The 27,132-nt window shown below is 34.9% G+C and overlaps 2 protein-coding genes across 8 annotated transcripts; both read left to right on the top strand.

The window, feature by feature from the left end:
* The first annotated feature begins 2,352 nt into the window (after nucleotides 1-2,352).
* BuGZ (Bub3 interacting GLEBS and Zinc finger domain protein) lies at nucleotides 2,353-16,135 on the top strand. 7 transcript variants are annotated; one of them, XR_016293068.1, is made up of 7 exons: nucleotides 2,353-2,672; nucleotides 3,469-3,595; nucleotides 3,675-4,012; nucleotides 4,183-4,510; nucleotides 5,474-6,011; nucleotides 11,059-12,441; nucleotides 14,122-16,135. XR_016293068.1 is itself a non-coding variant. In XM_089592614.1 (7 exons), the coding sequence occupies exons 1-7, from the start codon at nucleotides 2,632-2,634 to the stop codon at nucleotides 11,172-11,174; spliced, it is 1,344 nt and encodes a 447-aa protein (XP_089448740.1). In that variant the 5' UTR covers nucleotides 2,353-2,631; the 3' UTR covers nucleotides 11,175-16,135. The 7 variants fall into 7 exon arrangements, 6 of the variants coding, with proteins under 6 accessions (XP_089448740.1, XP_089448739.1, XP_089448735.1 ...); XM_089592614.1 differs by having other exon boundaries at nucleotides 3,675-3,985; nucleotides 4,198-4,510; nucleotides 5,474-5,557; nucleotides 5,660-6,011; nucleotides 11,059-16,135; XM_089592613.1 differs by having other exon boundaries at nucleotides 5,474-5,549; nucleotides 5,670-6,011; nucleotides 11,059-16,135.
* Nucleotides 16,136-19,646: 3,511 nt separating this feature from the next.
* LOC106642111 (uncharacterized) lies at nucleotides 19,647-21,995 on the top strand. Its single transcript, XM_089592606.1, has 2 exons — nucleotides 19,647-20,404; nucleotides 20,576-21,995. Exons 1-2 carry the CDS (start codon nucleotides 19,693-19,695, stop codon nucleotides 21,187-21,189), a joined length of 1,326 nt encoding a protein of 441 aa, XP_089448732.1. The 5' UTR covers nucleotides 19,647-19,692; the 3' UTR covers nucleotides 21,190-21,995.
* The last annotated feature ends 5,137 nt before the right edge of the window (nucleotides 21,996-27,132 follow it).

The raw sequence follows: 27,132 nt of genomic DNA, 5'->3' as shown, positions 1-27,132 counted from the left end.
TTGCCGCCAAAAACACATGTATAGTTATTTTTTTATTTTATAGCTTCACCATTAGTTGCGGCTGGTTTACAATTGACTAAATGGCTCTAATCTTGATTGCTCTGATTGAGAATTTTAGGAGCCACTTTTGGCCAAAAAATAAAGACCGCTAGATGGCGCTGATCTAAATAATTATTACAACTCACAGTAGAGCCATATAAATAATTATAAACCAGCCGCAAATTGTCTTATGAATAGGCGATAAATAGTTAACATTTTTTATGCTACTTGCGGCAAGTTTACAACCTATCTTTTACCTGTAAATCAACCTTGAAAAGTATAAATATTCCACTTATCTTGTACGGCACATAAAATCTACCATATTTACAAAATTACAATACTTTAGACCTTTTACCATTAACTCACGGAAGCACAGCCCTTTAACTTTATAGTTTAAATAAACAGTTAACTTATATAACACGTACATACCAACATTTGTGTTACAGAAATCTTGAACAACGATTAAATAGATACGTAAAGTAATAAGTCCAAAAGAGACAACTGAAGAAAAAAAGCTTAAAAAAGAAGTTCAGTCACACAGGAAGAGTATCCTAGAAATGGAGCATTGGATCACACTTAATGAGAGTTGTTTCAGATATACAGAATGTGAAAATTCATAGTTTTATGCTAAGGATTTGTGTTTATTTAGATAATAAAGAAAATTTGTTGCCAAACACAGAGCTTTATTTGTTTTACGTTTAACAAATAATTGATGATGATTTTACCAGCAGCAAGTTGTTTTATATAAAAAATTCATTTTGATTAATGCTGAAAAATATGTTATAATGGTCCATGTTGGATTGAAAAACTTTGAGTCGCTGAAATCTGTAATATTTTTTTTCTGATGTACATATTACACATGTTACTGTGCAATATGTCACACATTCATGTTGTAAGGTTTTAATATTACAATAATTTGACAACGCACAAGTTAAAAGTCTCAACTAGCATAAAAAACAGTAGAATATAAAAGTGAATTAATCAGTCTAAAAGAGACAACTAAAAAAAAAGGACTGAAAAAGAAGCACAGTCACACAGGAAGAGTCTCCTCAGAATAGAGCATTGGATCTCACTAAATAAAAAATACATTTATTACAGAGAAGTAAATTTTAAGTATTATAAATAAACAAAGAACCCAACCATCTCTGATTAAGTGAGATCCAATGCTCTATTTTTAAGATACTCTTCCTGTGTGACTGAAGTTCTTTTTTAAGCCTTTTTTCTTCAGTTGTCTCTTTTGGACTGAGTACTTTACGTATCCATTTAATCGTTGTTCAAGATTTCTGTAACACAAATCTTGGTATGTACGTGTTATACAAATTAATTGTTTATTTAAACTATAAAGTTAAAGGGCTGTGCTTCCATGAGTTGATGGTAAAAAATCCAAAGTATTGTAATTTTGTAAATATGGTAAATTTTATGAGCCGTAGAAGATAAGTAGAATATTTATTTACTTGTAGAAGTCGGTTTTTGGATAATAAAAATAGATTGTAAACCTGCCGCAAGTAGCATAGAAAATGTCAACTATTTATCGTCTATTCATCAGATTATTTGCGGCTAGTTTATAATCAGTAAAGTGACTTTACTGTAAATGGCAATAATTATTTGGATCAACGCCATCTAGCGGTCTTTATTTTTTGGCCAAAAGTGGCTCCTAAAATTCTCAATCAGAGCAATCAAAATTAGAGCCATTTAGTCAATTGTAAACCAGCCGCAACTCATGATAAAGCTATAAAATAAATAAATAACAGTATGTGTGTTTTTGGCGGCAAGGTGACAATTTATTTTATACCAAAAATTGACCTTCTATGTTTTAATACTTTTAAAGATAAATTTTTTAGCAACAGATAGATTGTTAACTCGCCGCCAAAAACTCATGTATCGTTATTTTTTTATTTTTTACCTTCAAGGTAAGTTGCGGCTGGTTTTTGATTGATTAAATGGCTCTAATTCTGAATGCTCTGATTGAGAATTTTAGGAGCCACTTTTGGCCAAAAAATAAAGACCGCTAGATGGCGCTGATCCAAATAATTATTACTACGTGCAGTAGAGCTATGTAGTCAATTATAAACCAGCTGCAACTGATGTTACAGATAAACAATAAAAGTTTATATTTTTTGTGTTATTGGCGGCAAATTTACAATTTATTTTTAATCTTAAAGTGGATCTCTAAAAGTGTAGATATTCTAGGAAGAGGAGTTACTATATATATAAAAGTAGATGAATATATTCATATATACTACTATACAATATATACATATGTGTATATATATATATATAATGCTGCTGCAGACAGCTGCAGAGGCACAGAGATGGTGCAGAACTGCAGAGGTGATGCGCGAAGTGCGGACGTAGCAAAGTCAGTACATCATATGAGACGTACGAGGAGTCGTACGTTTTGTCAATAACTAATTAAGGAAACGACAAGTAATTGGAAATCGTTGAAGAGGTGTTCAAAGTGAAGAGTCTGTACATTTCCAATCGACTTAAAGCTGAGAACTCCTAGGAGTTACAGGCCTTGGAGCGGAACAGTGGACTCGCGCTACAAATCCAAGGTCGTCGTCGCCTAGTCGTGTTTTTTAACTCAACAGTATGGGACGGAAAAAGAAGAAGCAGTCGAGACCCTGGTGCTGGTATCCTTTTATTTAGCGAAACAAAAGTCATGATAAAAAAACATTGAAAATATTACTCGCCCCTTACGCACAACGTTTGGGGTTAGCTCTCACCCTAGAGGTCGTTACATTGCCTTTTACGACGCTCGCTGTTTGATATTTTTCCTCTCTTCTAACTCCGTTTTGCTGTGGGTACAATCGTACAATACGTGTGTATGTATATAAGTATACGTTCTAGCGCGAAATTGACAAAGTATATGTTACGATGTCGCCCACGCCGTTCTCTCATCACACAATCCTCACCTCGATATGCACACGAGACTCTAGACACACCGTTCCAGATTATAATACCTACTTGCCCTGATGAAAATCGATTTTTACATGATATATTCTTACTAGCTTAGAGATGCGATACAATGCGTTATCTTGGCCGTGTTTGCACTTCTGCAGCAAACTAGTTTGCTAACTGGGTATATTTACTTCTGTTTGGCAGGTGTTTGGTTTAATTATTTTGTTATTAATGTAATTATAAAATGGGTGCGTTTTAAATGGTGTCCACTTACTATTCAAAGGTTCCACCTATCTGTAAATTTTATTATTGCAAAGACCATTCAAGTGTTATAATTTTCATTGGGTGTAGTTAGGTTGATGCTGGCTATCCATTTCATGTCAGACACTGTTAATTAAATTATCTTGAGAATAAATCAAATCTGGAGTATCTAATAATGGTGGTTCCGCTGTCTTTTGATAATTGAAAAAAAATGTGTTTTCAATGCAATAGAGCTAACTATTTTCTCTTAACTGTATTGTAATAAAGGTATTGTAACAGGGAATTCGACGATGAAAAGATTTTAATACAGCACCAGAAAGCAAAGCATTTCAAATGCCACATCTGTCACAAAAAACTTTACACAGGCCCAGGCTTGAGTATACACTGTATGCAGGTGTGTAATATATTGATTTTATGATTATTACTTGAATGCTTTATAAAACTTGAACTCAATAAATGTACTCTTACATCAGGTTCACAAAGAGACAATAGACAAAGTTCCAAATTCACTTCCAAATCGAAGTAACATAGAAATAGAAATTTATGGTATGGAAGGAATTCCACCAGAAGATCTTAAAGAGCACGAAAGGCAGAGGAATGGAGGTAGACCTGGTTCTCCAAGCTCCGGTGAAGATGAACCAGCACCAAAGAAGAGCAAGCCAGAAGGGCTGTTAGGTTCTGCACCTGGAGCTTTGGGAGGCTCCAGTATGATGTCACATGGAATGCCAGGAATGTCTATGAATCAGTTCCCCCCATCAATGCACCATATGATGGGACACATGGGACATGTACCTCAATTCATGGGACAAAGGTAAATATTTAACTTAAATTTGTTAAAAATATTACCACTCGAATTTAATTATTACTGTCATACATATTTATTCTCATGTAATTGTATCTCACGTTTGAAAATAACAATAAAGTTCATCTGCTGTAAATAGATGTTAACTATCATATTTAATGTATTTTTAATGATTGCAGCATTGTGCCAGGAATGCACGGTATGCCACCAGGCATGCAACCTCCCGCCAGTGGAGCATCGGTGCCATCTAGACCATTATTTCCTAGTGCCACGGCTGGCTCTTCAGCTGCATCAACTGCGTCATCAACGCCTCTCGGTGCTGATTTTAAGCCTATCACATCAATGGCAGGCAGCTCGATAGGGCCAGTCAAACCCACATTCCCAGCCTACAGCAGCAGTGACAATGGGACCTCCACAACTTCTACCTCTAGCGATTCTAAAGTAAACATGATTGCAACTACAAGTGCAACTAGTAAAATTATCCATCCTCCAGAGGATCTCAGTTTGGTAAGCATTAATTTTTTAACCTTAAAAAATACGTTGTTTGGACAAATAGTTCTTAGAAAACAGTACTGGATTCGTACACTTTAATATTCGTAGTTTTTTTATTTCATCAGTACCGAATGATTACTATTGGCTCATGCGATTGGGTATAAGATAGTGATAATGATTATTATCATACCTTTTAAATGTTTTTTTAATCAACTTATCTTGCAGTAAACTTCTTCCAAATTACAATATGGATTCTTGAGTAAAAGACGTTTGCTAAAAACCTAATCCCTAACTAATACAACAATTAAAAGTAAAAAAAGTTAGGTACAAATAATAATGCAAACATTGTTGGTTTTCTTTTGGTTACATAGCATCTACCAAAGGATAATTTTGTAAGCTTATCTTGTCATTTGTGTTATCAAATAAATGTAGATCTAATTGAGTCATAGATGTAACTGTCTTAAATATGTATTTTTATAATTATGATGTAGATTTTTACTTATATTTATGAATATATTTTGATACTAGGGAGAATACTAATTCAAGATTTCCAATTTATTTCAACAACATAGCTCATCAACTCACTCTTATAGATTCAACCAACACCTTGAAAAAATATCTTAGTTTCATTGTTTTAATACAGTGACCTTTGCAGTTCATAATATGTAATCTGACTGAATAGAAAATTCAATTTGTTTGTACACAGATGTCCATAGAGAATTCTGTATTCTTACCTACTTTTGTAGCATTACATTGCTCCATAGCTCTTTTGAAAGCACTAAGCTTGTCAAAAAAAAAAAAAAAAAAAAAAAAACCTCTTTTTATTCTTGAAATATAGACATAATGTAGGGAATGCTTGGTTACAATTTGATGTTATGAATCTTAAAGTATTCAACTTTTTTATCAAAAAAAAAAAAAATCGTTTCCATGTTGATAGCAGAAAAAAAATTTTAAACTCAATTCTTACTCGACTTGCAGGAGGAAATCCGAGCGAGGCTGCCGAGGTATCATCGTAAGCAACCTGACGAGTCTCGCTCGAGTCACTTGGAGTCGAGCAACACGGCTCAGCAACAACAGCAGCAACAACAACAACAACAACAACAGCAGCAGCAGCAGCAGCAACAACAACAACAACAACAACAACAACAACACCACCAACAGCAGCAGCAGCAAGCGGCGGCTGTAGCAGCAGCAGCAGTGGCAGCACATCAGCAGCAACAGCAGCAAGCCCATCAGCAAGCTCAGCAAGCAGCCGCATCAGCAGTCGCGGCCTTCCAAGACCAGCAGCAACGTCAGCAGGCGGCCTTAAACGCTCTGCAACAGCAGCAGCAGCAGCAACAACGCTTCTCGAGGCCACCTCAAGTGATGGCGATGCCTCAAGTCTCGGCCTCTCCAATGCCCGTGAACTCGGTTGCTCTCATGGCACCGCTTATGCGGCCGGGCATGACGCTCGCCGCGCCCGCGCTCATTCACGGAGGTAACATGATGCGACCGCCCCCCATGGGCCTGCCTCCAGGTAAGTCTCCACAATTATCCTGACGATCATCTCTACCTCTCTTGATCTAAGACTTTTGTCCATTTTACCCGAATTTTTTAAGTCTATTACTCTTTAACGACGTCAGTTTTTTCGTTACATATGTATCTTTGATCAATCCTTTTATTCCTCTCCTTTCAATATCTTTTTTTGCTCTAGTCAAATACAAATTTTTATATACTTTTACGTACATTATTCGTACATACATATATATCTATCTATATATTATTATTTATTCGCGTGATATGTATTTGTTATTGTACTTTTTTTTTTCCTTACAACATTTTTATATACATATGATCATCATATTCTATACAACGAACCATATGTATGTTCTGTGCAACAGATTCTCGTGTATGTAGCTAGGTTGTATTTTTTTTTTTTTTTCACTTTTGTTAGTTCATATACATAAAAACAATGTGCTTGTCATTATTATACTCAAGTACCTCCTTATCTTTCTCTTACCTTTACATATTCAATTGAACGAATTTTGTTTTTGTTTTTTCTTGCATTATTTCTACACATTCATTAAAACGTTTATTTAAAAAAATTATTAAAACCAATTTGTTACCTAATTGATTTATTAAATACTTGTGTAAGGGAAGGACGGGGGGGAATTTGTCAAGATGTTAAGTGACGATTTATTAATTTAATTTTCATTCGGAATTAGTTTAAAAAAAAAAAAAAAAAATTAAATATAATATAATAAACCTCTTTTCCAACATGGTATACGTGCATGTTAGGGACTCATATACTTTGTACTACCATAAGTAATCAAAAATCTTTAAAAAAAAATCAATACTTAATCATTGATTTCAAACCCGACCATCCTAAGCAGAAAGTTTTTTTGAAAAACTTTTTACGTTTTTAACGGTGCGTTTGCAGGGCGACCTGTCACTCCTTGATGAGTGTCGAACCCAGTCTCTGGTTACTAAAACCCGTGTTTTAGACAAGTACAACAAGGTTGGTCCTTAGCAACTAGCATGCGGTGAAATGGCCTATGTATATCTCATATGATTATTGTATTACTACTATTACCACTGTTAATATCATTTTCATTACCATTCATTACTTCTAAATCATCAATTTTTTTTTTTTTTTTTTTTTTAATATCATCATCCTAATAGTTTGCCGCATTGATAATAATTATTTAATAATTTATTTACTACTCTGGTACGAAAATAATTTATCGAGCGACTAATATTTTTCAATAATTTTTGTTTTGATGTTTTGCCAAATATTGATTATTTTTTGCTTATTAATCATTTGTTAACCGTAAATTATCTAAATTTATTAATGCTAACAACTTTTTTTTTCACTCACTGTTGCTCGACCTATGCTCATTTTATTTGACTGCTGCATTTGTCATTACAATACTAATTTACACATCTGATATAACTTATTAACCAATTTAATTTTTCATTTGTTACATCAATCTTTCGTTCATCCTTTCATTTTAACTATACTTAAACAACGTGAAGTACATATACACGTACGTACGTACATATATATGTATCTTTTACATCCATTCATTAATCTGGATTAATTTGGTTTTTCTTTGTACGACTATTTTTTTTCCACTGTCTGTCTTCATTCTGTTTTTACACTTTCTATAACTGGTAGCTTGATAATTCCTGGTGTTGTGACTATAAGAGTAGTTGTAAGCGCTTTTTGGGCACTATACGAAGCTCTCCGTGTATTTTTGTACCTTATTGATTACAAGCAAAGGAAAAATGTTTTTCCCGTTGCTCCCTTACTTTTTATAAATTACTATATTTTTGTTCTCATCGACTGATCTTCATTACGAGAATTGGTGTACCATTTTCCGCTGTGATGGTTCTATACCTCAAGTTTGTTTGTCGAGAGTCTAGAGCGTGGCACTTTTTAAATGAAATCACAGGTACCTACCTTTTTTGCTTACATGTATGTATCTAGCAACAGTGATACTTTCACCTCCCTTTTATCCAGATAATTAGTGGCAGTGAGGGTGACTTTTGTAACAAGTAAGATAGTTAACCATCGTTTTTTTCTTTCTTTCTTTTTTTTTTTTTTTTTGTTTTGTTTGAAAAAAAAGTCATGTTAATACAATTTTTTGAATTTGCGCACACATGCTTTTTTATGTTGTAATGTGGTCTGTCGTCTCTTTCATCATCAGGTCATTTGTATGTGGCTAAACCACGAGTCTGGACGTGACTTCAGTGGACTCATAAGAGTGGGTGATTATTCTTTGATTTTTTTTTTGTTGCAAAAATGAGTCGATGCAGGTTTGTTCCCATAAAATGACACTCTTGTTAGTAAGTAGATTTATTTATTTACTTTGCTCATAAATTTGTTTACTCATTGTAAAGTGGAAAAAGACTGGGCAAACTTTCTTTAGGAGAATTATGTGTTCCTATTTGTATTTTTTTCCTTTTTTTTTATAAATATATATAAAGGATGACGATTTTCAGATCAGCAATTGAATTAATACATAGCTTCATGTTTACGACTAATACTAATAGCAATAAGTAGTTTACTTAACAATCATACTAATTACTGCTTGTTGTCTAAGTAAGTTGGATCGTTAAAAAACGAGATGGCATATTTAACTTACTCGCACAACTTTATACAAACACGGTACGTTTCGGGAAAAGATTTTTCACTGTACACTTCTTGACCAATTATCATTATTTTCACGCACGCTATTACTACTCTATTTACTACAAAAACATCCTAGATTTTTCATACACTACATAAATACATGTATTATAAAAATTAGTATATGAATATATAAGTTTATATATATATTATAAACTCATGTATGAGATATAGCTTTTTGTGTTTTCTAACAAAAAGCGAGCAAAAGATTTTTGTAGACAATAAGTCGAGCCAAACGACAGTAAGTAAACGAATTCACGTTATAACCAAGTATTATTTACCTAGACTTACTTACTTTTTTTTTTTTTTTTTTTTCTTAATATACATAATATTTATATCTTAATTACTACTATTATTATTATTATTATTTGTTGTTTCTATAGTCGTCTAAAATACATATATACGCATATTATTAACACTAACTCGGATGGGTTGAGCCTATTTTGTAATTGTTTATTATATAATGCTGGTATTTATCTATATATATATTATTACGTGTTTCTGTTACGCGCTGATTTTGTGCACACATAAGCATCAGCAGTAGCAAAGTAGCATCATCGATGCGAGGCGAGCTGAACGTGGTGTTAGCACGGCAGAACAATGCCACAAGTTCAATCCGAGTCTCTTGAAAATCATATACGAAATGCTTATTTTGAGAGAGTAAAAAATCTTCGATTCGAAACAGTTTGAGATTATTATAACGCGAACCACCCAGTTTCAATCGATCAAATAATTATTTATTGTTTACAAATAATGTCTAGACCACCATTTATGACATTTCCGGAGTATTTCCACTTTATGTTAAATATTTGATCAAATTATTCATAGCCATCGCGCAGCACTGACACTTAACGAACTTTTCCGCGGTACCCAAGTCCCTGCAGTAATCTTTTTTAGATTGCATGCGCAACTTTTACACGTATGATATACATGTTAGCCTTTCTCTCCCTGTGAATCTCTTGCTATTTTTTTCCCACTGAACTTTGGCATAGCTCTGCTTTCGGCGGCCTCGACACACGTCTTGTGCTCGGTTTGTGCCTTTTAGACATTTTTTTTTAGAACACACTTATAAGTATATTTTTGAGAAATAAAAACTTTTTTTTTTAATTCTTAAGATAGATAACAAAGTAAAAAAAAATTTAAAAAAAAAAAAAAAAAAGGTAGGAAGCGAAGTCTTGGGTGACAGCTGAGCTCAGAAAGTTGTTTTTTGATTCCATGAGAATTTTTTAATACAACTTGCCTTTTTCATACGTTTGTGTGTGTAGTCTGTTGAAATTTCGGTCATTTTTCGTTTTGACTGTTCTTTGGTTTTGAATGCACTCCATATTTGCATGTATTTTTTAATTATACACTGATCTATTCATTGTAACTCTTTTCCTATATAGATTGATTTGGATGAAAGTTGTAATATTTTTCTCGATGTATTTTTTCGTCGAACTTTCTTCAACTTTTTTCAGTAAAATTTTTGAAAGATTGTACATTTCATCGAGTACACAAACATTAAATACTTTTGTGCGGATATCAATAGATGCAAATGATAACAAATAAATTGATATAAATTTGATGAAAAAAAAAAAATTGCATTTGTAAAAAAAAAAATCGGCTGTCACTCGAGTCCCTTCCCAAAAGCGTCGACGCATCTTCAAAACGATGTTGCAGACGGTCGACCTCAAGGAGTCGACCGAAAGGAAGATTTGCATCGTTTTGTCGATGCGATCGCGCGACGTAAGTACAAATCAAAAACTTTAAACAACACGAACGCAAAGTATTTCTTTTGACCAAGAGGGTGTGGAATGTTGACTTTTTTTATTTTATTCACGTTTATGGTAACTTTATTATTGATTTATTTTGTTGATTCTGTATGTTAATGTTCGTTCAATATTCGTGTGTGTGCATATATTTACCGTCCCATCTCGTTTGCCGTTGACTAATTCGTCCTTTTCTGACAAATCATTGAAAAACCGTCTTTTTCATCGTTTTGTATACTAATCTACTATATAATTGTCAAGTATCAATAATTTACTTTTTCACTTCTCCATGTATTATCAATAATAATTGAATACTAGATCACTACAAGACGTGGAGAAACAAGTGATAGCGCGCACCAATTTGTTGAAAATGACATAAAAAAAAAAAAACCTTTCACACCCCCTTAAAATGAAGAAAAGAAGCCACGACGAGTATCGTGTGCATCCGACATTATGCCACAAAAAGCGGACGTTTCGGCTCGGTATTTTTTTATTTATTTTTTTTTAGATCAAAGCGATCTTGAAACGAACCAAGAACAAAGCAAGCAAGCAAGCAATATGGAAAAAAAAAAAAAAAAAAAAAAAAAAAGATAAAGCCGAATCTTCAGAAAGCCCAACTGACAGTCGTCCCGTTGTCTTTGCAGGTATGTTGGGAGCCGCGGCCCTGCCACCGGGTGCAATGCATCCGGCTTTTGGCCCCATGGGCTTCCCCGGATCGCCGATGCTGGCGCCCATGATGCACCATCCACGTTTCAGATGATCACCCCCGATGATCGCGGACGGTAGGCCCACCGTGGCCACGAGCTCCGCAGTCGCAGCCGGACAACCGCCACCGTCTCCGTTGCACTTTGTGCTGTGGGCCCGGCCTTAAAGACCCTATGAAGATAAAGAGGGATCGTTTTCGTCCCTCCAATCAATATCCATATACCTATACGTACATGTACGACGCAAGGGAGCAAAACGGGAAAGGACACGGATATGTACCTATACTATCGTCGGTAGAAAATCGGAGCGCAGCGAGGAAGACTTGCACTGCTATACTGATGCTACTGGTACAAGGACTCGCATGTACACGTAACACGTTTATTTTCGTTCGAGAGTGAATTGAACGCATACAGTTGGGTAGTAACAATGAACAGACAACTGGTGTGAGACGAGTCTGCCTCTTTTTTCTCTCCTGCTCGCTCCCCCCCCCCCGTTGCGCTCTTTCCCTTCTCTTTCTTGTCTCGTTTGCCTCACCCGGTTGTGGCAAAGATCGTGCCGTATGATATATATATATATAATTTATCGTAGAAATCTCCCTTGAGTACTTTTGTTCCAACGCATTACTTCAAATCCATCCATTGCAATAAATCACGGACTTTTTGTAACATAATCAAATAGTCTCTCATGGTCTTTGATATTGTAGATATTATATGGTCAGTACGAGTAAAACTTTGACGACGACTTAATACGTTATGGCGTGAAAAAAATACGAGCTTGTTGTTTCTGCCAGTAAAGTATTTTTTTTCGATTCCTTCAACCGGTGCAAGTTCAGATAATAAAGTTTTTTCGAACATTTTAATAGCAGATGTCAACTAGATTAGGAGTTTGGAATTACATTTAGTGAATTATACATATGAATAAATTGACGTGACTATGCTTTAGCACGTTTACGTAATTTTATGGTCATTGTAATGCTTTGCTGCTCTCGGACTTACGAATCTTACAATCTTTGAAATTAAAAATCGGCACCTAAGAAAAAAAAAAAAAAAAAAAAAAAAAGAGCAAGGGGAGAAGAAGAGATGAAAGGCAAGTCAACGACAACAGAACTGATGTGCGAGAACTTTCAAAGCAGAGTGAGAGTGAGGATTCTTATTTTGTTATGTTGTAATCGGTGTTTCAAAAATAAAACAAACATTACACTGAAAAAAAAAGTAAACTCATGTGAAGAACCTAGCATATGCTTGAACCCCCAACACTGAAGCCAACGCTGCCATTCGTCATCTCATCGCATCGCATCGGCACAACAGAAGATACAATCCGAAGTTAGCAAAACTCATTTGTTTTACTTTATAATATAATTATTAATTATCGAAACAATTGACGATGTTGACTATAATATTACACGCCACGTCAATATGTCTGAGAGTTTCGAGTGGCATGTATTTTATTGGCCATTTTTTGCAGTTTGAAAATACATTTTTTCTTTGCTCTACAATTTTTTAACATCCTCGACAATTTTACACCAGTACTTACTCAAATTTGTCTCAATCCTCACGGCAAATTAATGATTGTTAGCTCGATTCTCTCAGCTGTACTGATTATATCCCGTCTCGGAGAGACGATAATGTAAGACGCAAAGGTGATGCATCCCAACTCGTTTCACTGTTAACATTTAACAGTAATGCTTGATGGGTTTGCAATCGTCTCAGGTTTGTCTGTCGATTAATATACATAATTTTTATGTTTCACCAAACGTATGAAAAAAAAAAAAGCAAAAAGAAAAACTACCTCTTATGCAACTTGCACCGAGTTTGTTCATCGATATACTATTCACAATAGACGGAGGCTAGAGTAATCAGTTTTCATGTGACTTTTTTTTTTTGTTTTTGTTGAAAACGTTGTTGTTAACGTTTTTTTTCTATCCTGCTATTTTTTTTTTTTTTATTCATCCTTAGTGATTGTGCTCGTATGTACATATACTTTTTACGATTACTTTAAGGAAGCAATGTGCCGAGATATTTACGAATTGCTGCGAGGTATGTAATTATCAATGAATGGCTATGTATATGTTGTGCACAGTGTAGAGGAAAGTCAAGCATTCTTATTTTTTCCATCATCGCCGAGAGCATTGTAATCACTAGACGTTTTATTTATTTATTTATTTTTTTCTTATTCTTTGAAAAATATCACTGACTGTTTTATGATTGTTGGAAAGAAAATATAGTGTGGTCTTGGATTATATTGACAAAGACAAAAACACCTTGTTCAAATTGCGAGCACAACTAAACAGCTCTTTTTTGTTTTGCAAGCCTCAAGCGCTTTATATCATAGTTTGCTGGAGTAGTAGTACCTATTAACATATTTTACTAATTTTCATAATAGTTGTTTAAAAATGCATATTATGATAATTTTTAAGTGAAACAGCTAAAACTCAATTTTAGTTGAAAAGAAAAACATGTCGGTGGACTTACTCGTTGCAAGAAAAACAAAGTCCTTTTCCTTGCAAGGAACAATTGTTTGCCAGCGTATGAGTGAGTGGTAAGTACAGAGCGTAGAGTAAAATAAATTTAAACTTAGAAAAAAAAATAACTACAAAACGATTATGAATATGAAAAAAAAAAAAATACTCATAGATTGCTAAAGTATAACTTTGAGTGAGAGAAAGAAAGAAAAGCACAGCGACTCTCGGCACTGGACTCACATAATATACTTTTTCTCTCTTATTCTTTGGCCTTAAGTTTCGATCGTACACTAGCTCTATATATTTTCTCAATAAAAGCATCCTCCTCGAAAGTTGAAATATCATGCAAACAAAAACACGAAGGATTATTTTGCAAAGAATGACATTATTTCAAACGATCGAGACTACATACGAGCATCGTCCTACGCCACCCTTTTAATTTTCTCTCTTTCTCCCCACAAAAAATAAAAATAAAATAAAAACAAAAACAAAAAATTAGAAAAAAATACGAGTGTCACCGTATAAAATTTCTGTTCCTCAGAATGACAGAAAAAGCAAAACACGACAGAGATACATTGAGAAGCGAAAAGAATAATGAACAAAAAAATCAAATAGTCCACGCTCTCAATCGACACTTTGAAAGCAATACAGCGAACCGCGCCATACCTGTACGTATTTAAATCCACGCATTGTTTATATTATTAGATTTATTATTATTATTATTATTATTATTATTATTATTATTATTATTATTATTATTATTAAAGTAACGATAATGATAAGAATAATAATAAATTATCAAAAATCTCTTTGTCGCTCGACACTCGCGTTATCGTTATCTCGTTTTACGCTCTTGCTTCCGATGATATTCTAAAATTCATACAAGCACACCTAAATGCAATACGTGCTAAACTTATTACTCGCGCAATCACTAGCTTATAAATATTATTGATATGTATCCTAAATAGCGCGAGCGTCGGCGCGATCAGTTGTATTAACATATTAATTTTTTGGACTTGTAGTAAGATTATGTTATACATATATATATTTATTATTGAGTGTCACACATTATTGGTTATCTGTCGACTATTTTCTTTCGGAATAGATTAAGAATATATCTGTGGAATATATCCAAGTGAAAGCTCGATTTTGGATTATCTCTATTATCTCTCATGGGCTGTTTGCTGTTCGCCGCCTATTTGCTTTTTTTTTTTTTACCAATCCTTAATTGTTGCCGTCATCAAAAACGCGGCTTCGTTGAGGATAATGATTATAACGTTTGTAATTTAATGTGTACATACATTACCTGAACATCATTCGCGTAGTAATACAGAGACGTATGTGTTGTTTAACATATAGGCGGCGGGCACGCGAGAGCCACTGCATATTGTTTCAACCAATCACAGCTATAATCGCTGTTGGACCTAACCGGTCCCTTGCCACTTCAGGCAGGCGATTGTTTGGTCCTACCGTCTATAGGGTCTCGAGGCTATTTTTAATTTTTAATTAAGCGACACAAAAAAAAAGAAATTTATTGAAAATAAATCAATATGAGAAAAAAAAAGAGAAAAAATCGTAGAAGCGCGTAGCCCGTCCGATTTCTTTTGTTTGCTGTTTTATCGTACGCATTAATTTCTTTCTACAAATTACAATTAAGAATTTAAACTATCAACTAATACGATAGACTGTAATTTTAGACGAGTAACATTGATTTCCGTCGTAGTAATTTAATTGTATAAATGTATTGTATGAATAATTAATTAGCTAAGAAAATTTATTACTAACTTTTTAATAGACATAAAAATTTTTTAAAATAAAACCTACTGCCTTGGCAAACTGATGAATTTGCCGGCATCAAGCTCAGTATGCTGATTTGTAAATTTGAAGCGATGCCGTGTATTTTTTGTTTGTTTGTACATACACGCAGTGCAGTTAAGACGGGAATGAGCAAAGCAAAATGTATAGCCTCGCGGTCCATGGAGACGCGTGGCTGGACTGAGAAACAATATTATTATTGTAAGCCTCAAGTATGTTGATCTGTAAAAGCTGCTATACTTATCTATTATAATAACGCTCATATATTTACATTTTCACATTAGAAAATTTAAGTAAAAATGAAACAAAAAATTCAAGTGACAAATTAATAACACTCACATGGAGACACGTTTATTTAAACACGACTCGATGCAAAATACACTTATATTCACGTGAACAGAAACTAAAATATGGCTAATTTCTCTCTTAAATTGCCCTTATCTTTTTTTTTTCATTTTAATTACTACTAATATCACCTTTACAAATTTTTCATGAACTCTGCAAACGGACAAATATGCACACACACACACACACACTTACACACAAAACGGATCATTTAATTATTTTCAGAATAAAGGACATCAAGTGAAAATAAACCAATCGACAAACGGCACGATTGATGAGAGAACGCTTGACAGAAAATTTTAGAGAGCGTTTGATTGATTGATTGATTGATTTAGTGTATTGCACTTGAACGTGTATTTATTGACGTGACGAATAAATAAATTGATTTGTTGCGAGATGACGCCATATGCGGTGTATTACGAAGTCATTGCCCGTCACCTTACATCTGACAATCAAAGACTTAATATAAGTCTCGTTTATTTTGCAATTGCAAAAAAGGTAATGATTCCGTATGTGTCGTATATTTTCTTTAATCTTGTGACCTTTTATCCTAGCAACCACCGTGTCAAGTATTTTTTATCCTGTAGTAAATTTTGTTTTAATAACGACAATTTTCATTTTGTTTTATTATTGCTACATGTACAAAAAGAAGCTTACCTACGGTAAAATTATTTTACATCACTTCGTACTTATTGCGTTACTCCTAAATGTTTCTTTTAATGTTGTCAGCCTAAATCATAGTAATAATGAAACGAAAATATCTAAATGTTGCAAAAGAGCACACTGTAAAAAAAAAATTATCGCGAGCCATCACGCATAACTTGAATATTCGAGTATTACGAAAACGTCATAGCTTAAAGTAACAGAGACACTTTCTAATTCTGTTAAGCAGTATCGAGTTGTTATTTTTTCACAATCCGTGCAGATCCTTATAACACGAGTATCAAAAAAAAAAAAAAAAAAAAAAAATGAAGAAACTTCACTGGAATCCATTAAAAAGGACTTAATTAAATCAGCTTGGTAATACTTACCTCTGTCACTCGGATACATCGTGCAACCCACCATCACCCACATTTCAACTGAACGAGGAAGCAAAAGAAAAGAAAATGGAAAAAAAGAAAGGCAGCATTAATAACGAGTATCGTTTTACACAATGAACAAAAAGTAAGTATAGCCGTATGATCTATAAGTACCATAGTTTCACTACTAGAGCAAGCCAAGCGTTGAATTTCCCAATATTTCGAACATGATATATATGTACTTGAATTAGCAATGACAAAAAAGAGCAAAGAGGCTCTACCGATTTTAGCACCGTATATAGTTATACACGTATGTACGTATACATTCGTGCCCTCGCAGGTTCATCCTTTCGGCAGTTCGCGACCCCGGGGCCAAAATAGAGGTGCAGCATTAGCCTCTCGCTATATACTTGAAAGAAAGGAGGGTCTTTTGAATGGAAAAAGTGAAGGTGCACTGATCCCCGCGAGTATAAAGGCTCATCTGTTCGTCCTCGTCACCGTCGACGTGCCACTCTGATGTATTACTTATACCTACCCATGACCGATCCCTCGAATCGAAAATCCACTTGTGCGCGCAATCGCTGATCCGTACACTTTATAAGTTACGTGGCGCAGCGCATAATGTTACAGGACTCGGGGCGAAAGTGAAAGCCCGCCGAGTTTTAACACGGACGACTGCAGCTCTTTAATTTTTCTCTTTGCGTTACAAGTCGAGCTCTTCTCTCGCTCTGTGTGTATTCGGCAAAATAGTATTTATTTTGAAAATTAGTTTTTTAAATTTCAAATGATGAACAATAGAAACTTAATGCTTGTACGACATAAGAATTAAATTGAAAATTCCATTCAAGAACTGGAAAAAAAAATTTTGTATTTCTATATCACTCAATGTTGGAGCTGTTAGTCCTTCGTGAGTTTAAGAATTATATTTTTACGCAAATCTACCGCTATTTATACAATCTTGGGTATTAAATAATTCAAGAAGTTCGACGAACCACTAAAATATAGAGTCCATGCTTGGGAACGTCGTATTTCGAAGTTTGAAGTCAGAGACCCCCCCAAATATGGATAGTCAAAGTTTAAATTTCTCGAAAACTCAAACACAGAGTATACAGTGGAAAATATTGTTGCTTCTAAGGTAAGTAACGATACTTTATGGCTATGACATTGTAGAGCTTGTCATTCTCCTTTAAAATATGACACGGCCAGTCTCGTGCAACGTATTTTCCTGCACGTTCAGTGATTCATCTAGCTCAGACGTTCATAGCTCCCTAGAGTGTGACATTAAATTTGCCAACGAAAAGTTCCGGCTTACTCTTGAATCATTTACATAACCAAGTTGGAATCGGTAAGGTCGAACTCGTCTGTGAAAGGCAAGTTCATTACAGTTGAATTACTTTAGTTATTTCACAAACGTTGAAGCCTTTTTCGCATCGCCAAATTTGTTCCAGTTAGTGTACAGTGCAAGAAACAAAACGAAACATTAAATCGATTTACATCTTGTAAGATGCTCGTGGTGTTTACATACAATAACGGTACAATTATACAAAATGTGTATAGATACATTACGAATATAAAACCAAAACATTAGACAAAGTAGAGAGTTGGAAATATTGTGGTGTACATACAAGAGTTCTTTGTGTACAAGGTGAACCTAGTACTACTGTAGTCGTTCGATACAACGCATATAGAGTTAAAAATATTTTGCGTCACTGTTCAAGAAGATAAATAAAGCCAAACATCAACTGTTTTCCTGTAAAAATCGTAAGTTCGAGAAATTGTATGAAATTAAAAAAACTGATCGCCCTAAAACGGGAGTACATTATACAAAGACATAATTATACTTGATAGTTACAATGGCAAGCTAATACAAATTTTTTTTTCATGCACTCCTATGAAGACTTTTTTTTTTTAAGATAAGTTTTAAACTTTCTATTGAAATTAATTAAGTCGTATTTGTCATAATCCAATTTAAATTTTTAAAACTAAGTCATATTGTTTATCGCATTAAATAATTATTGTTTTTGGGCAAAAAATTATTAAATATTACTATTATTTACATTACATAATATACACATTATATAAACATTTTTCTTTCCATATCTCTGGTGGGACTATGACCAGAGTATATAGAATTCAGTTCCACATATGTACAGAAGGCCAGGTCCTTTACTAAGCCAGTTTATGAAGCACCCCGGCCTATAGTTGAGGGTATCCTCAAAACTAACTTCAAGATTTTTGTATATAACTGGGCCTCCTATACTCATAATAATTATAACTTATACGCATCTCTGCTCAGATTTACTTACCACGTACATTTCCCATTGAGTAAAAAATTACAACTGCCTTTGTCTCGAGAGGCAATTTAGACGCAGAGGGTACCAAAATACCTTCAAAATGAGCAGAGGTTGCATTTTTACCTGAGAAATTATGTTGCACCTTTCCTTTTTGAAATTAAGGGAAATGTCGTATTTTCACCGTAGATATGGAGAAATAAAAAATTTATTTCTTACACAAGAATTTTATTTTCTCCACTTTTAAGAACATCTATCATCATTCAACAGTTAGTTCCAAAGTATCAATTTTTATTAACCGATATCGCAATCGGCTAATTAAACTCGCTCTATTTCTGTATGACACATACAGAAATAAAAATAATTTAATATATTTTTTAAAAGCCTTCATGCCCGTTTATTATGAATATGAGCATTTATTTCCCACTATACTTGGCAGCGAAACATTTAACGTATAATTAAATTTTAATTTTTTTCAGGGCTGTGCTTCGTCTTACCAGAGTATTTAGATACATACTGTACTTACGGAATACAACGATAGCTGTACTCATTCTTCATGAGCTATATTGGAGTATTGTATATATATATATATATATATATATATATATATATATTGGTTAATACGTGCTGAGAAAACGTTGAATGTTGACACCTACAATGAAAGTGAATAAGCCCAAAGTGCGTCGCTTTACGTGCAATTATTGCGTCAAATCATTTTTTAGTATATGTGAATTGAATAAGCATATCCGCATCCATACAGGCGAAAAACTGTATAAATGTGAAGTTTGCAATAAATCTTTTACTCAAAAATCTAATCTAAAATCACATACTCTAGTCCATAATAAGAAAGATCGGTACTTTCAATGCAATTATTGCCGTAAGAATTTTTCTCAAAAAAAAGAACTTGTAAAACACATTCGCATCCATACAGGCGAAAAGCCATTTTCATGCCAAATTTGTGGTAAAACTTTTACTCAAACCTCTAATCTAAACAAGCACATTCGCATCCATACAGGCGAAAAACTGAATAAATTTGAAATTTGCAATAAATCTTTTACTCAAAAATCTAATCTAAAATCACATACTCTAGTCCATAATAAGAAAGATCGGTACTTTCAATGCAACTATTGCCGTAAGAATTTTTCTCAAAAAAAAGAACTTGTAAAACACATTCGCATCCATACAGGCGAAAGGCCATTTGCATGCCAAATTTGTGGCAAAACTTTTACTCAAACCGCTAATCTAAACAAGCATACTCACATCCATACAGGAGAAAAACCGTTTAATTGTGAAATTTGCGGCAAATCTTTCAATCAATCATCTAATCTAAAATCACATAGTCTAGTACATAATAAGAAAGATCGGTACTTTCAATGCGACTATTGCCGTAAGAGTTTTCCTCAAAAAAAAGAACTTGTAAAGCACATTCGCATCCATACAGGCGAAAGGCCATTTTCATGCCAAATTTGTGGCAAAACTTTTACTCAAACCGCTAATCTAAACAAGCATACTCACATCCATACAGGAGAAAAACCGTTTAAATGTGAAATTTGCGGCAAATCTTTCAATCAATCATCTAATCTAAAATCACATAGTCTAGTCCATAATAAGAAAGATCGGTACTTTCAATGCAACTATTGCCGTAAGAGTTTTCCTCAAAAAAAAGAACTTGTAAAACACATTCGTATCCATACAGGTGAAAGGCCATTTTCATGCCAAATTTGTGGCAAAACTTTTACTCAAACCTCTAATCTAAACACACATATTCGCATCCATACAGGCAAAAAACCGTTTAAATGTGAAATTTGCGGCAAATTTTTCAATCAATCGTCTCATCTAAAATCGCATACTCTACTCCATAATAAGAAAGATCGGTACTTTCAATGCGACTATTGCCGTAAGAGTTTTTCTCTAAAACAAGAACTTGTAAAGCACATTCGCATCCATACAGGCGAAAGGCCATTTTCATGCCAAATCTGTGGCAAAACTTTTACTCAAAACGCTAATCTAAACAAGCATATTCGCATCCATACAGGCGAAAAACCGTTTAAATGTGAAATTTGCGGCAATGCTTTCAATCAATCGTCTCATCTAAAATCACATAGTCTAGTCCATAATAAGAAACATCGGTACTTTTAATGCAACGATTGCGGTAAATCTTTTCTCTCTAAATCTGAAATATTAAAAGACATTCTTATTCATACTGACAAAGAGCCAACACACAAAATTTAAGGCAAATATTTTTCTCGCCAATCTTATATCGATGCGCACGCTTATCACAATACAAGAACAATCCTATGATTGCGAAAAGTCTTTTGTATCTGAATAAACACACCAAGTTCACACTGACACAAAAAAATCATGTGCAAGTAAAATATAAATATATTACTTGTTTGTATGCGTAGTTTAAAATGGTATACTATTATTTACAGCAGTGGTTAACTCTTTAGATGCCACAAGTGCAATAAATCTTAGGTTAAAAAACACAATCTTGTAAATCATATTCGCTCACATACTAGCGAGAGTATCACTTCAAAGTTATTTTGAACATTTTTTTTTCACTTTTGCATATAACTCCAACTTTAAAATACTTTTTACATGAAAATTTGGAAAACGACAAAGTAAAAGGTTAAAATTTAATTGAAATACTTGTAAAGATGTAAACCTTGATACATCTGTGTGAGTCTATTTGCCCATACGAAAAAATTAATAACTCAAGAAGATGTAACATTTAAACTTAAATTGACGAAAAAGATAGAAGTTTTGACAAAAATATCTAGATTATATTGATTTTCTTTGATTTTAACTAACTGTAAAACTTTTTTTATGTAGCGCTTCTGGAAATAATCGATAGTATTTTTTTCTCAACAGAACAGCAATTTAGAGAATTTTTTTTAAAGTTTGGAACATTAATATTAAGAATTATCTGAAAATTTCCACGAATGAACGAATGTTATTGAATGAATAAAGAGAAAAACATCTTGTACAATTTTTGGAGAGAACAGTTTATTTCTGACACACCCAACATCCTGTAAAAAGTTTTCTTACCTTAGAAAACAATACATGTTCTTACTTTTTTAAAATAGTAATTTTTTTCTTACTGCCTAGTATATTGTCAATCTCGTTATGTTATTTTATACACAAAAATTACAGTATCCAATGGAATAGTTATGTAAACAAAATTTCTGGTCCTTCTAGAAGAAAAAAAAAAAATACTAAAATATTAATCGAACGGTGTATACATACTCATCTTGTGATATGATTTTACCTTATAAAGAAGTATGAATCAACTGTTTAGTAAAATTTTCACAAATTCGAAAGTATATCGTCTTGTATATGACACACATATTCGAAACAGTGATTTTCAATGGAGAGAGTACAGTTAGTTATAATGTATAAGGTCTTCCTTTTCCCCCATAAAAAACAACATAATTAAGATTGACGTGCACCCATATGGGTATACTCATTGTCGCATGACAGTCAAGTAAAAACTTTCAGGTCATCACGCACGTCGCGTTTCCTTTTCATAAACACACGTGGCTTCAACGCCAAACAAAAGAAAACGCACGCGCGAACGGAAATAAGTATAATTACATGTGTGTTTACTACGTGTGTTGTGTATATTAGCCGGCGATCGCGCTCCCGTTTCTATATCGTCACAGATGACATTCCTAGCATTTTTATTACTCACGCAATAGCTGCAACAGATGTATCCGATCGAGTCATTAAACTAACGCTCGTCTTTTGGTCATACCGGTCACCCGATCGGTAAGATGCATGTATATATTCAGAGGCAGAGTTTGAGGGCAGTGGTTAATTTTTTTTCTTCCACCAGCAAAAGTTTAACGACACCCGAGACACTGTCTACAGAGACAAGTTTAAAAAAAAATACCCCATAAAATAGTACGTGTACGATGTATAGATGAACATACCTAAGCGACACGTATACTCTCAATTTAACGGTAAGTCTTTTGTGAAATAAACAATCCACTCGTCTTTTTATATACAATGTGTATAATATACCCACACACCTTTCTTTACACGTACATGATACATGTTACCTATAAGTATTGCATCCAGAGATCTGGGAACTTGTTGATGTCCTTTTATCGCAAAATGAGAATTTCCGTTTAACGATCTCTATACATCTATACCTTGAAAGAGACACAAAAAAAAAATCGGTTGTAGAAGATATAAATGCATGTATAGCTATACTTGGTCTTGAAATAGGTGACGATAATTTAAGAAAAATGAGGTCAATTTTATAAACGATGCATGTACAGGTATAACAGTTCAAGAGTCAAGAGGACGTGTTTAGGAATATATTCAGGGTATGCCTGTCATCTGTAGGTTTGTGCAACGTTTCTTTTTTCCCCGTTGCCGTTTAAAATGCCGACTACCGACCGGTTGCGCAGCCAAATGGGTAATTATATCGCCAAGTGTTTACGTATAGGTATACATACAAGTACCTTTGCTCGGTTTTTTTCAGATCCCGATTCGATTAACGTATGGCTTTGCTGAAATTTGCGATCCTTGGCCGAGGGCTTTGCGAGCGTCTAGTTTTCTTTTCCACAGTTTCTCTGGCATCGACAATGCTTTACTCCACGTGTAGGGGCAGCAGTTGCTCGGAACAAGAAAATAACTATACACGTTAATAGAATTATTAAAAAATTTCTTTTGAAAAGTGCAAAGTCTTATCCAAAATCGCAAGTATTTGCACAGTCATAGCTACTACATTTTAAACGGTAGAGAGCGCGCGTTGTTTCCATCCGCAACAATGTATACAAACGGTAATTGAAAGTCAACCGCGGTCAATCATGCGCTTGAAAAACGACTTTTAACGCCACGTACGTACTCAAAGCAGGCTCCGAGCCAAGCTTTTCACCGGCCGATCATTTTGCGCTCGCTTGGCTGTAAATGTCACTGCACGTTCGAAAAGGAGACTACCTGCTTTGATCGGCAAGTCGATCGTTATAATTCGCGTGCACACACGAGCGAGTGCAGAAACAAGGCTACCGTACGTGTACCTGGATGTTTTTACGCTCTCGGTTATTTTCACCAATGGTTGTTTTTTTTCTTTCCGTTGCGGCTCGTTATATTATCAACTTGCCCATGTAGGAGACGACGATTGTGCAAAATCACGTAAATCGTAGTTTTGCTCTATTGCAATATTGTTTCTTCAATTTGACTGTACATGTAACGTGTAACGCACGTATTACAATGTCCAAATGGGTTTGAAAGCTAAAGAGGAAAAAAAAATAATTGACTTTCACCAAAGTTTGGTGAATTTTATCGACATTTTTTTGCAAAGTAATTCAAATGCGCACTCCACATTGATGATTTTGCTCGCCAAGCGAATGAGGTAGTTGTTGTTGTTTTTTTCCTTACACTTTCTAATTACCCTTGTGCCTTGTATACATGTTACAATCTATTACGTAAAGTTATGCGTGCATTGTATATTTATTATACATATACAAACATATTACCCGGTACAGTTTGTTGTGAGTTAATAACGCGTTATTTTTACTTCGCAGCGTAAATACGCAAACTGGCTGCGGTTATTTTTTTTCCTTCCTTCGATAATTGTACAAATCAAAGCGGATGCATTTTACAAGGCTCGCGCTTGTTTTTTCCCGATTTGAGCTATTTTTAACCTTTTCTTTCTTATTCATCTAAAAAACGTAGAAGGCGCTATTTTAAATATTTGATAGACCTTCTTGTCACCGATTGCGATGAAAATTTCCATGCACCTTCTTTGTTGTCGAAGAAGAAGAAAAAGAATAGGAAGAGGATGAAAAAAGGAACTCGACTGATTTCAAAACGCACGTTCGTAAAACGAGCTATCCTGCAAGGAATAACAACCGATCGTTGAATCAAAACGAGTGTTGTATTACAACATGACCACTATGCCGTACAGATGCCATACAATGCGGCGGAATGGAGAAGAAAAATTACATGTATACTCGCGCGTAAGGTCACTCTTCATTGTAAAATCAGCCGATTCTTATAACATACTTGTGCATATGTATATTATATGTATATGAGTGCGCCAAGTGCCAAGTGTCCATTGTACACGCACACACTTTCAACGACAGAAGTGAAAGAACGCAGGCGGACTGTAATAGTACAGGTACATGTAAGTATGTCCTTCGATGATCGTTCCTCGATTACTCGCGCACTTTTCTCTCGAACCGGACTCCATATGCTGCCGATAAATTTATCTAGGCAGAGCGTACAGCCACAAGTAGGTACGCGTGAATCTCATATATTTTCAAAAATTAAATAGTTCAACAGGACGAGCGACACACGTATTACGCGCTCGACTCGGTTCGCCGCTTTTATTCATTTTTCATTTTACTTGCGTTGCTCCGCATACCGATTCGACGCGCTTTTTTCCAGCGTGACTTTTTGCACTCGCACGTGTTTTGTCCTTTCGTGCATAAATGTATGGACACAAGCGTGCACCGATGATCGGTACCATTGTATCGCTGCCTTTTCGGAACGTACGCATCTGCACAGAACATTCAAAAGAGTATATGCACTGATTGCTGGCGTTGGTTTAAAAAATACATCAGTTGGTATTGTATATAAGGTCAAAAAGTTTTTTTTGTTTTTTTTCTTTTTACGTCACGTCTGCATCGACACTAGTTTCATCGAAAAGGACCAACGTATAATATTATATCATGCAAATCGTGTCCTTACACGGTGTATATATTATTGCGCAACAGTACCGTATATATTATTCCGTATATTCCCGAAACGAAAATCGGAGAGCGGGTCTCTCGATCGGCAACCGGTTGTCGGGAGAGCGGCGCAAGATATCACTCGATACGTAAATTACCCAACTGCGCATTATGTATACATGTGCCTTAGCTTTTTGCTCAACCACACAAGCCGCGAATAGTCGCAGCACGTGCTCGAAATGCCGTGGTTGACATGATGACGACGCCACTTTGCAAAACGGACGGGCAATACCGGGATCAATTGGCGGGTGGAATGCCACAGGCAAAAACCCCAATTAAGAGTAGGACTCGGGTTTACATGTATACCAAATCGCTCACGAGAGGATTTTTCGTCTTTATTTTTTTGGAGGGTGCCGAAAGATGAGCGATTTCTGTCGCGGAGGCAAATAAGTACGGAAGTGGGTGTACTTTCACTATCGTTACAAAGGTGCATTTGAAATTGTTTTCCGTTCGGACGTAATCAGAGTCGCGGAATCAAATTTCTCCGCCTCGCTGGTTCGTATCATCGTACAATATCCACTGCGTTTCTTCAAGTGTCGATCGATTTAACCTGTGCAGCTGCATATAGGAGGAAAATTTCTTTTCACAAAATCGACAAGACCGTCCATACGTGTCTTTGAAAATTGATCGATTGAAAACCAAAGCAACTAAATTAATCACGTACGTTAATCGCCGATTCAAGTAATTTTAATGCATGGCTGAAAAATTTAGCCTTGGTACTCGTAGTTACACACAGTTAACGATTCTCACTTAACAAATCCAAGCCGTACGTCGGCCTGCATGTAGCTTCGTTTAAATTAATTAAGTCCCTCCGATCGGTAATAATCATCCATTTGATTGTTGCTCAACTTGCGTATACTTTTTTTTTCTCCGCTCTCTTATACCGATGTACAAGCCACGAATGAGCATTAGAAATTTAATAAGAGTTTACCTTGATTCGAAATAGTTCGAAATATGATGACAATTGCGCAAGCGATTTCATTGAAAGTTGCGGGCCTTTCGCGTACAGATATACGTATCAACCGGTAACGAGCGCCATACTTTCTCCGCGAATCAAAAAATCGGTTTTTTTTTCTCGTCATCCAAATACTGTAGGATCGGTTTTAAATATAGAGCAAACGGTTTACCATCTTTGTGTCGTCCTTTATAGCCAGGACTTTTTGTAACACCGGCGATCGAAAGAAAAATCGCCGATTGATACGACGTGTATATGGAGTAAATCGCACGTACGCGGAGTGGGGCACAGTGGGGAGGCCCCTCCTCTGTGGCATGCGCGCATAATACAAGCCATAGAGGCGGTGGGCGACGATACAGAGTCCGACGCAGTGTAGCGCGCCGG

This window comes from Copidosoma floridanum, unplaced genomic scaffold, assembly GCF_036245765.1.
Source record: "Copidosoma floridanum isolate Cflo_tuat_1 unplaced genomic scaffold, Cflo_Japanese_pri ptg000019l, whole genome shotgun sequence".
NCBI classification, from domain to species: Eukaryota; Metazoa; Arthropoda; class Insecta; order Hymenoptera; family Encyrtidae; genus Copidosoma; species Copidosoma floridanum.
Note: the sequence above shows the minus strand (reverse complement) of the source record. Positions and strands in the feature narration are given on the sequence as shown.